The following is an 11372-nucleotide window of genomic DNA, read 5'->3' on the forward strand; positions in this document are numbered from 1 at the left end:
AAAAGCTATAGTAACTCTTCTCATTCATAAGCGTTACTGAGTCTAACTGAGGAAGCCTATGGTGTGCAGTGTCCATGGGAAACAGCTACCACCTGGCTGACTCGCAGTGGCCAGCTGTGGGCTGGACGCCATTCAGTCTTGCATGGTTCAGATATGAAGTCATCACTTCTAGAGAAAATATACCTCATTCTGTCCAAAAAGGGGGAAAACAGGTGAGGACAAGCAGTTTGAATGACTCTCTGTGTGTGTGTGTGTTTGTAGCATGTGGGGCTTTATAGGACCTGTAAACAAGGATGCATTCACGCGCCCGCACACAAACAACAACAGTTATCAAACAACAACATACAACTCAGATTTCTGTTTTCCAATTAAATTGTTTTCTAGTGTTCCACCAAAATATGGAGAAATTGAAAATGACCCCTTGCCCTGCATGTGAACACACCCTAGTCAGCCCTGCATTGTCACTGTGACACATTTCCTGTTCCTCTGCTTCCACTTCCCACTGGTAGAAGGGCATACATGTCTCTCTCTTCAGTGTACTTATTAGTGAAGCCAAAGTGCTACAGTTCATTAGCACAACCGCATCTACAGGGGGGAAAACGTCTGTTTATTCAGGTTGAGAGTAAAAAATAATGAATCGATAAAGGATTCAAACAGCTTTTCAGAACTGAGAAACCTGTGAGTGAGAACCAGAGTGCATTTTCAAACATGGCTGTTTATTCCAGGGCACTCTCGTTTTCAGCACTGCACAGCCTAAAAATAAATTTTAAAAAATTTAAATGGAATGGATTCAAAAATAAGTCTTCCTATTTTGTCCAGAACCTTTCCCGCTAAGTGCCAAATGAACAACCAGATGGATTGCAAAACAGGGGAATAAAGTCTACTGGAAATAACACGGTCCACGAGCTTCACTGCTGTGTGCAACACATAATTATACCCCCCTCACTGCAAGTTTTCTTTTGTGTCGATTTCAAGGAGTTCACATTTGCTTTCAGAACCGTCAGTGCAAAAGTGCTTAGTACTCTTCTAACGTCCCTACAGATGTCAAGTTCCTCTCTCTGGCTCCCCCTGGTGGTGTTTCAGATGTGTGCACCAGGAGCTGGCCTCTCCACCTGGAGGGTCAGGGAGGCCGCGGCTGGCTCGTCCAGGAGCCAGAGGAGCTCTCCCTTGCCAGGGGCCACCCTTGCTGCAGGCAGAACTGGGCCTTCCCCACCCTCCAGGACCCGCTGACAGAAACACAGAACCAGACAGACTGTCAACTAACATTCCACAATGCAACCATTCTTCAGAGAATGGTACGTTATTCCTATGACTTACAATTGAACCCTAAGTCACAGTGTTCAATGGTAAGTCATAGAATAACATTTTCAATGCTCAGTGCATTTCCCAGAGACGCAAGTAATGCTCGCATCCACGTGTAGCGACTTGTTAATTGAGCAATTTACATAATATCAGGGGCTTTGGGAGAGGGCACTCACCTTCAGCACAGAGGCTTTGCTGCCCCCTGTTGACACAAATGCCACACAGCGTGCAGCGTTGACCACGGGCAGTGTCAGGGTGACGCGCTGAGGGGGAGGCTTGGGCGAGTCGCTGATGGGGGCCACCGTCTTCTGGCTCTCCTGTCAAGAGCAAAGTAAAAGGAAGAGACGTGGATCTGGCCCACCGCATATCCGAATTCCTGTGGGAACAGTGTGTTCACACTGCACAACGCCATAGGACGGAGTGTAGCACAGTGGGTAAGGAACTGGGCTTGTAACCGAAAGGTCGCAGGTTCGATTCCCGGGTAGGACACTGCCGTTGTACCCTTGAGCAAGGTACTTAACCTGCATTGCTTCAGTATATATCCAGCTGTATAAATGGATACAATGTAAAATGCTGTGTAAAAGTTGTGTAAGTCGCTCTGGATAAGAGCGTCTGCTAAATGCCTGTAATGTAATGTAATGTAATGTTCTGCGCCTTTTTATGACTGCGCATGTGGCACAGGCTCAAATACAAAATAGAACGAAGTTGGGTGTAGTTCAGCTGTACCTCCAGCAGGGGGTGGTCTGGGAAGAGTGAGCATGTGTGTCCATCAGGACCCATCCCCAGGAGCAGCAGGTCAAAAACAGGGATTGCCTCACCGGGGAAGTTCTGAGGGAAGAAAACACACAAGCCCTCACTGCATACTGAACACACGAACACCTGTTCACAGACAGAACCTGAGTAAGGCGGGACTTCAGACGACGGGTTTACCTCGCTCAGTTTGCGAGCGTAGTCCTCTGCACACTCTCGCACAGGTAAACTTGGGTTGATGGCCAGAACTCCACTCTCAGGTATATTGACTTTGGAGAAAAGCTGATCCTGCAGCAAAAAAAAAAAAAAAAAAAGGAATCCACACTTATTACATTTTTGCTATTGGTTCCTGCTACTAGGCTGAGTTATTTTAGTAGAACGAATGAAAAAACGAGGGGACTTAAATGGAAATTAGCAAAAGGTAAAGGCCATACAGACATTAGGAAGAATTTTTTCACACAGAGAGTAGTCAATGCGTGGAATAGCCTGCCAGGTCACATAGTACAGGCAGGGACTCTGGGGATTTTCAAGACTAGGCTTGATTTCTTTTGCGCCTCTACATCATGAAACCTATGCACTTGTTGTACGTCGCTCTGGATAAGAGCGTCTGCTAAATGCCTATAATGTAATGTAATGTAATGTAATGATACGCTGTTAGATACTATCTAGTCTACAGGTAATCAGAGCACTCTAATTTGGTCAGGAAAATGGCAAGCATTGTTGGGCTGAATGGCCTGTTCTCGTCATTATGTTACGTTATGTTACCAAGTTCTCTCCTCCTGTGAAGGGAGACGCTCTGTGTGAACCAAGCTCCACACGCGATACTCGTGGGTCCCACTACTGACGTGTCCGAGGCCAAGGGGCCCAAAGTGCAACGAGGCGCTTACCTTGTACAGCCCGTAGGTGCTTTCCGGATCGCTGAACGGGACCACCCTCTCGTCGCAGAAGCCCACGAGCCAACGGCTGCAGTCCAGGTCGGGCAAGGAGGTCAGCTCCTTGCCCAACATGGCCACCAGGCTGCCGCCCGACACGCCCACAGAGAAACGGCCCCTGGCCGACCCGCACGCCTGGTCCGCCCGCGCGGTCACCAGACGAGCCAGCGCCGGACCTAGCTCTGCCGCAGACGGGAACACCAGGACCCTGCGATTGGACATGTCTGACAAAAGGGGGTCGATGGGGGTGTCAGAAGGAACAAGACGGAACGAGAACAGGACAGAGGGGAAGACTACTCTCTCAGAGACCAGAACTTCTCCACAAAGTCCACAAACGCAGTGGGCGCTGCAGTGGAGGAAGCTTTGCAGCGAATGAGCTCACAAGGCATAGAGAGGGGGAAGTTCAGGGGGAAATGACAAAAATGAGGAAGGACACCTACAAGACAAGTCTTGCGGAAATATTCAAAACAATGGCAAGCATACATTTTTCATAATGCATTTGTTTCCCCATGTATCAACAGGGGTTATCGCTTGTATCAACCACACACACACACACACACACACACACACACACACACACACTACAATTCACGTAGAATTCATTTGGAATTCATTGACTTGTTGAAAGAAAGATTGCATTTGTAGCCATCTCGTAAGAGCTGGCTACAAATGCAAGCTGAAAACTGAGCTGAAACGTAGATTAAGTGAGTGTTGGCGAGCAGGCCTTAGGGAAAACATTAACTGGAGTACGTGCTGAAACGGGAATCGATCAAATGTGGTTCTAGTCATGCCAGTATATGCGATCCCAGCAAGACGTGCACGTGTTCTTTTCCATCTATCTAAATAAATTATTGTAAGCAAAACAGCAAGTCGAAAGTTACTGCTGATGCAAAACTTCTGTCATCGTGCATGCCTTCTGTCTTCGTGCATTTTCTGAATAATGAAGCCATGTTACACTAAAACTCTTCATTCAAAGCTAGCTAACGAATCCGAGTCTGAGAAGCGTAGACGCTACTGCTAGTTCGTAAGCACGGCTGGTCAGGTGGCCTGTCATATAACATACTCCTGACGAATCATTACAAATGCTTTTAAAATAGCTGCCCAGCGAATTCACGGCACAACAGCGTAATATAAAAATATTCGCACATTTACCTTCTTTGTTTGACAGTGTGAACTACGCTGAGCAGATCATGTGACGCTAGCCACAGTAAGATACTTCCGGTGGAGTTTCCTAATCGAGTTTCAAAATAAAAGCTCAACGGAAAGCTTTTGAAAACGTCATTTTCTGAATTACGTTTCCCGAGTGGCCAAGACCAACGAGGGATTCAGTATAAAGGAAAGAAAACGACTCTTCAATATGGGGTACAAACTTACTGGTGAATGGTGGCAAAACAGAATATAAAAAATCTAATAAAATAGGCTTAGTTAGCATAGTTGAAAAACATTTTTAATGAAAAAAGTTAACTCTGTCCTGTCACACAAACACGAATACAGGGGTAGGTTTTTGAAGAATTTATTATTACTTCTTATAAGAACATAATGCATTTTTATTATATTTACATTTAATTGTAGTGATAAGGTAGTTCCAAGACCATTCCAATTTCAGATTTATTGCATTTATTTTGAAAATTTCCCCCATGATTGTCATGGGATGCAGTCACCGTGGAGTGTTTCCCTTTCTTCCCGCTCTTATAAACTCCTCTAAACCCATGCCTCTAAACAAAAATTGAAGAGAAACGGTTCAGTCACTCAAAACAGTCTTCTCGGGTCAAAATATAAGTTACTACGTTTCTACGTAACGTCCAGCTGCGCAGTTCCCTTTGACTTTTCATTGTTTTGCGCTGTGGCCTACTTGGAGCAGGAGCAGCTCCTCATTTTTTCAGATAAAGAAGGAACAGTGTTCGCTATAATGTCGACTCCTCTCGCGTTGCACTTGCAAACACAGGTCGTCTCTATCGTGGAGGCACTGGCTAAATCAGCAATCGCAGAAATCAGAAAAGTCATCGACGAAGGCACTGAAGTGTCGTGTTTGGAAATGTCTCGGAGTAAGAAAGAGAATGAAACGCTTAAGCGGAGATTACTGCAAATGGAGAAGGAACTAGAAGCAGCTCGAAAAGGTATAAAAATAAGGGCGGTAGCGGGAGACAGAATTCGCAATGTCAATGAGCAGATCGGCGATGAAATTCGAGGAGCGGACGCACCGTCCAGCGACAATTACGGTGAGTGCAAGCGCTCCGGGTTAACTTAGAGAACTTCTTTTTCGGGAGCGCTCGAATCCGTCAGAATTTGCCTTCTCTGACCTCCCTAGCCTGCTGCAGCACTTGAGATGATTGGGTAGAGATGGCCCCCTAGCATAAAGGGTCTCCAGTATCTTGAATATGCCTTTTTACGTGCATGACATAATCACCGTTTCATCATTCAAAAATCACTGTTTGTTTTTTTGTTGTTTTTGTTGTTGAGGGGACGATGGAGGGGATATCATTCCTCTCAATTAGCAAGGACAATTCTTTTCTGAATTGTCTGTAACATGCACAAGCATAGCCTAACATTGACTATTGACTTTTGTGTATTTAGTTTCAGAAAAGGAACAACCATTCTCCATAGATGGTGTTTTTCTGAAGGAGTGCAGCGTCAGCCTGTGGAAGGAAGAAGTTCCAATGCAGCCAGTCACCAACGAGGAGGTCAGGTCACACTGGTCTTAACCAGGGGGGCTGAGTGGGGCACGTCTGACCTGGGTTCTTTTTGGTGTGTGACCGATAGGGCGGTAGTGAGCTGAAAATGTGGTCCACAGAGAATGATCCACGCCTCTGGAACAGCCTTCCTGAAGGCCTGAGGGCAGCAGAGAATGTTGATATTTTTAAAAGTAAACTCAAGACCTACCTTTTTAGCCTGGCTTTTAATTGAGTTTTATTCATTAATCTGTTGTTTTTTTTTTGTTTTGTTTTGTTTTTTTAGGCGGGTGGGGAGGGGGGGTTGTTGTATTGTGTGAAGCACTTTGTTATATTTTACTTGTATGAAAAGTGCTATACAAATAAAGTCTTGATTGATTGATTGATTGATTGATGATTGATTGATGGATCGATCTTCTCGCTCTTCTCTTACAGGGGACACAGACAGGGGAGGACAAGGCGGGTCTGTATTCCGGTAAGGTCGAGCAGTTCGAGGAGAACTTGGAGGACAGCGAGCCACATGGAGGTCTACAGATCTGCGATGGTAAGTGTAGTGCAGGGTAAAGAGAACCTTTAGGATGATTCCTAATACTGTGGGGGAAGAATCTTAACCATTAATGCTAGAACTCGGGGTGTTTTAATGCACTTTAGACCAAACACGCAGAGAAAAGCAGGTGCCTGTCAGTGTTCCTAAAAGCCACCATTCATGGATACAGTTGTGCTCATTAAGAGAGACAAAAATCGAACCTGCAACCTTTTGGTTACAAGCCCGCACCATCCCGTTACGTTACATTACAGGCATTTAGCAGACGCTCTCATCCAGGGCAACTTTTTTTTTTTTACGTAGCATTTACATTGTATCCAACCACACAGCATACAGGATAACCACCTGGATCTCCACAGGTGTTTTCCAATCGGGGAGAGATTCCACCGAACCTCGGTGCGTCGGCGAGGAGTCCGATGCGCTGCCCGCCCCCGCGGAAGCAACGCGGGAACCTGACTCGCCGCCCGCGGCCACGGGGAGCCGACGGGACCAGCGCGCGCTCCCCGGCGCTACGGAGGGCCCCGCAGAACCGCGCGCGGGGCCCGCACCCCCACCCCCACCCCCGCAGAGCGCCGGGGGGCCTCAACCTGAAGGTATTCGGCGCTACTTCCTTCGCGACAGGAACGCCGATGCGGCGAAGGGCCAAGAAGGAGCCGCCGGGAGAAAGCCGCTGGCTTGCACGCACTGCGGAAAGAGTTATGCCTATTTTGGTAATTTTAAAAGGCACGCGTGCGCCTGCCCCGGCGGAAGCGGGAACCGCCTCGGTCAAAAAGCCGAAGCTGAGCGGCGCGAAAGCGTCGAGCCTGGACAGCAAGCGTTTGAAAACGGCTGGCTCAGTTGCGAACACTGCACGAAGACGTTCAGCTGTCTATACGACCTCGAAACGCATCTGGCCGTCCACAGGGAGAAGCCGTTTCGCTGTAACGACTGCGGGAAATATTATTTAGAAAAATTGCATCTTGATTCGCACCTGTGCTCTCTCCCTGGCGAGAAACCGTACAAGTGTATCGACTGTGGAAATGGCTTTTCTCAGGAAGCTCACTTGAGTTCACACCAGTGCCCGCAAAGGAGAGAGAAACCGTACAGTTGTACCAATAGTGGAGATGCTTCTTCACAGAAGAGAAAATTAGAATCTCAGCACCGCATTTCCCTAGAAGGTAATTTCTACAGCTGTGCGGCTTGCCAGCGGCGTTTCGTGGACATTAATACTTTTGATCAGTATCCGTGTGTTCGCACGGTGATGAAACCGCACAGGTGCTTTGAGTGCGGGAAGTGTTTCACGCAGCGCTGCAGTCTTAATATACACCAGCGCACAATCCACAGAGGAGAGAGACCGTACAGCTGTGCCGAGTGTGGCAAGAATTTCACCCAGAGAGCTAATTTTAAGAATCACCAGGTGATTCACACAGGTGAAAAACCATACACATGTCTCGAATGTGGAAAGAGCTTCACTGAGAAAGGTTATCTTAAAAAACATCTTCGAATTCACACAGGAGTGAAACCCTACAGGTGTAGAGAGTGTGGAAAGGGTTTTTATTACAAGACCTGTCTTAATTCACATGAGCGCAACCGAATAAAGTGCTCTCACCATGGACAACGTGTTTCTCAAAAAAAAAAACTTCACCTTCGTCTGCACCACCAAATTGCCAGGTCCAAAGTAAACAAAAATGAGAAACGTACTAGTTCTTTCTCAGAAAAAGACTAGACAGTAAAGTAGAATGGCTAATTGGCCCATTGAGGCAATAACAACTTTGAACTTGCAGTCAAACATTGCCCTGCTAACATCCAATGGTGCGTCAGTAGAGGGCTTTGAATTCACACAGTGTTAATGGCTGAATTTTCCGTTCAGACTGTTTTTATTTGTTCGCAATATATAAAGAATTGATTGGTAATGGTTTTTGAATTTATCGTTTTTGTATTGCATTTTTAAATTCACACCTCAAAATGATTCCGTGGTGATAATATCAGTCCTGTATTGTACAGAACCACCCCAAAAATGGCAAGAAATAATTTCAACTTCTAGGAAATACACTGCCTTTTGTTTTGTTTGGTGTCCTTAGAATAAACATGTCTGTTTGTCTCCATAAGGAACTTATGTTTGTCTTGACATCATGGCAGTTATTTGAAAATAATACAAAAGCTACCCAAAAAAAATTACATCCCAAAAAGGGTCCAAACTCATTTCTGCCAAGAATATGGCCACACAACTTGAAACTCAACTTGACTTCATTTACAGTAACCCATGCTTGAATTGTTTTAACCCTTACTGCATGCACACGACATGGATGTCACAAAAATAGTGAATCTAAATTTAAATAAAAATTTTTTAAAAAATCTCCTGCCATTTTAGTAGAAACACAACTGTTATTCTGTTACGGAATCCTGTGAACAATTAATTTCACACTTGCAGGCTACAGGCATGCCGAAAGGACTCTGCCCTGCCATTTTATTACATATTGAAGAACCCCTCTTCCCCCCCCCCCCCCCCCCGCTTCCCTGTGGACGGTAAATACTAACTCCCTTTGTAGAGTAAACACAGAGCACTGTTAATTTACATTGATGTACAAAGTAAAGTTTCATGAAGTGTTCTTGCCGACCCTTCACACTGTTAAAATTCTCATGGTACAGTCTCACGGTTGATATCATTTGCTTCAGCGAAGGTTGGAAGATACATTTTGGCCATGTGTACTGTAACCTGGGACCAAGCCTGGGGGAGCAGACCAGAAGTTTTGTTGCCTTTTTTGTGTACACCCTTTTTTTTCAGTGATTGGACATTTATGCCCTTTACTTTAACACTGTTAAAATTCCCATGGTACAGCCTGAAGAGAAGTAAGAAGAGTGGAGGGGTGGGGAGCAACAGCAAATGCAAAGGGTTCTCTTTGCAGGCGCAAACGGTACATCTATAAATATATCAGTATGTCAAGCCTGACTTGGACAGAATGAGGTGTGGATTTCTCATTTGTATTGCTTCCCACAGAGAGATGGAAAAGAGAGGTTGTCTATAAGAATATTAATCAATATTAATCAACCAGGAGACCAGCCCCAAACATAATGTCATTTTGAAGCATACCCCCATTTCTAGTTAACCCATTTTGTGTTACTTGTTACTTGTGTTACGCAGTCTGTTAAAAACTGTTTTTTGTTTTTTTGTTGTGAAAAAAATTTTGTGGAAAAAAATAAAAATAAAATCTTGCCCTCATTTTTAGTGTAAACAACCTTGGTTTTATTTTAGTCCCCACTTCATGTAGAGAACATACATCAGAGTAACCTGAGAGATAGCCGTCTCGTGGGGCTAAGGTTGCCGTAACTCGATCCGACAGGTCCACACGCATGCCTGCGCACACAGAACATATAGTGGGATGCGCGCAGCGTATAGATAGGCGCTATAGATGCAGGACGGAGTCAGAACCCGGGAGAGAGGCTCGGAGGTCCCGCCGCAGACGCGACCCGCCGGGGACATGGTGCTGGGACTGGAGCAGGGAGACGGCATGGAGGCGGTGTGCCCCTCCTCGCTGGAGGACGAGCCCAGCTGCGGCGCGTGCGGGGAGGTCTTCGCCGAGCCCGTGGTGCTCTCCTGCGTGTGCTGCGGCCGCAGCTTCTGCGGCGCCTGCCTGCTGCGGCGCTGGGAGCGCAGCGGCTCGCAGGACTGCCCGCTCTGCGACGGGGAGCCCGGCGGCACCGCCTGCGCCGAGCACGGCCGCCGCCTGGCGCTCTTCTGCCTGGAGGACCTGCGGCCCGTCTGCGCCGCCTGCCCCGGCGCCGCCCGCCACAGCGGGCACAGGGTGTACCCGCTGAAGGAGGCCGCGCACGACTGCAAGGTACGGCCGCAGGACTGTCCGCTCTGTGCACTGTGTGTGTGTGTGTGTGTGTGTGTCCGCTCTGTGCGCTGTGTGTGCATTGTGCCCGCTCTGTGCACTGTGTGTGTGTGCGCTGTGTGTGCGCGTCGTGTCCGCTCTGTGTGTGTTGTGTCCGCTCTGTGCGCTGTGTGTGTGTGTTGTGTCCGCTCTGTGCGCTGTGTGTGTGTGTGTGCGTCGTGTCTGCTCTGTGTGCATTGTGTCCGCTCTGTGCGCTGTGTGTGTGTGCGTTGTGTCCGCTCTGTGCGCTGTGTGTGTGTGTTGTGTGCTCTGCCTGTACTGTGTGCTTCATCCGCGCTGTGTGCGTGTTGTGCGTGCGGTGTGCGTGTTGTGCGTGCGGTGTTTGCGTTGTGCGTGCGGTGTTTGTGTTGTGCGCTCGTGTTGGGTAAGGTCTTCCTCGGTACATCGATGCCTCAACCTGCCCGAAATCGGCCAGCATTTCGGTCGGACTGCCCGTTGAGTCTACATGCTGAGTGGGTGTAAGTCACAGACAAAGTATTAGTCTTATACAAAAAATTAGTATATTAGTAGTATATAGACAAACAAAGTATATGTCGTGGACACGATTTGGGGAAAGGGTATTGCTCGAGTAAAATATTCCCTCAGTTTGTGTCAGTAGTGTTTGTGTGTCATCTATGTCAGCAGTTTTTCCTGTGTAACTGTCATGAGTCCCTCTTGACATGAGTAGAGTGAGGAATATTTATGAGTGCAGGAAGTGTGTGGGCGGGTGTGTTTGTGTGGGTGGGTGTGTTTGTGCGGGTGGGTGTGTTTGTGTGGGCAGGTGTTTTTGGGTGGCTGGGTGTGAGTGTGCGAGAGCGTCAGCATTCCCTCAGTGATGATGTTGTCTGTCTGTCGTTCGCATCCATCTTTGAGAGCACCGCAGCGTTCATTGCTCTGCGTGTGCTAATAGTGGGGAAATGGTGGACTTGTGATCGCTTGAGAATAATTCCACATCACTTTGTGGTGATGGTGGAGAAAGTGGACTGTTATTATCCATTCATTATTGAAGAACGCTGGATGGACTTCACATCATTTACTTCAGTGAAGGTTGGACGACACATTTTGGCCATGTTTACGTGGATCTGGAGACCAAGCCTGGGGGAGCACTTTATAACACCTGAAGAAGTCTTGTAGCATTTTTTATGTATACCCTTTATCAGTGACTGGACATTCATGCCCTTTACCTGTCTTGTGAATTCCACAACTATGATGGCTTGTTCTCCATATAATTCAATATGATTTTTTTTGTCTTCTGAGACATACTGTCATAGGCTGCATTTCAGTTCACTGAACTGACTTCAGGTACAAAGCAAAATTTAAA

At 47.0% G+C, this 11372-nt stretch overlaps 2 protein-coding genes across 3 annotated transcripts; one reads left to right on the plus strand and one right to left on the minus strand.

The window, feature by feature from the left end:
• Positions 1 to 586: 586 nt before the first annotated feature.
• pgls (6-phosphogluconolactonase) lies at positions 587 to 4280 on the minus strand. 2 transcript variants are annotated; one of them, XM_064314517.1, is made up of 6 exons: positions 4137 to 4280; positions 2940 to 3208; positions 2233 to 2340; positions 2029 to 2130; positions 1479 to 1619; positions 587 to 1226 (listed from the first exon to the last, which is right to left on the minus strand). In XM_064314517.1, the coding sequence occupies exons 2-6, from the start codon at positions 3204 to 3206 to the stop codon at positions 1080 to 1082; spliced, it is 765 nt and encodes a 254-aa protein (XP_064170587.1). In that variant the 5' UTR covers positions 3207 to 3208; positions 4137 to 4280; the 3' UTR covers positions 587 to 1079. The 2 variants fall into 2 exon arrangements, with proteins under 2 accessions (XP_064170587.1, XP_064170588.1); XM_064314518.1 differs by having other exon boundaries at positions 4141 to 4221.
• A 336-nt stretch (positions 4281 to 4616) lies between these two features.
• LOC135244090 (E3 ubiquitin-protein ligase TRIM7-like) lies at positions 4617 to 10856 on the plus strand. The gene is made up of 5 exons (XM_064316289.1): positions 4617 to 5203; positions 5559 to 5665; positions 6089 to 6197; positions 6557 to 10015; positions 10833 to 10856. Exons 4-5 carry the CDS (start codon positions 9587 to 9589, stop codon positions 10854 to 10856), a joined length of 453 nt encoding a protein of 150 aa, XP_064172359.1. The 5' UTR covers positions 4617 to 5203; positions 5559 to 5665; positions 6089 to 6197; positions 6557 to 9586.
• Positions 10857 to 11372: the final 516 nt, after the last annotated feature.

This window comes from Anguilla rostrata, chromosome 17 (assembly GCF_018555375.3).
Source record: "Anguilla rostrata isolate EN2019 chromosome 17, ASM1855537v3, whole genome shotgun sequence".
Taxonomy (NCBI): Eukaryota; Metazoa; Chordata; class Actinopteri; order Anguilliformes; family Anguillidae; genus Anguilla; species Anguilla rostrata.

Bases quoted from the DNA above. Each gene is read 5' to 3' on its own strand.
- pgls (XM_064314517.1), bottom strand. From the start codon at position 3,206: ATGTCCAATCGCAGGGTCCTGGTGTTCCCGTCTGCGGCAGAGCTAGGT. The intron at 2,131-2,232 runs GTAAACCCGTCG...TTCTTCCCTCAG, and splicing joins ACGCTCGCAAACTGAGCGAG to AACTTCCCCGGTGAGGCAAT. The intron at 1,620-2,028 runs GTACAGCTGAAC...TGCTCTTGACAG, and splicing joins CAGACCACCCCCTGCTGGAG to GAGAGCCAGAAGACGGTGGC.
- LOC135244090 (XM_064316289.1), top strand. From the start codon at position 9,587: ATGCAGGACGGAGTCAGAACCCGGGAGAGAGGCTCGGAGGTCCCGCCG. The intron at 10,016-10,832 runs GTACGGCCGCAG...TTGTGTGGGCAG, and splicing joins AGGCCGCGCACGACTGCAAG to GTGTTTTTGGGTGGCTGGGT.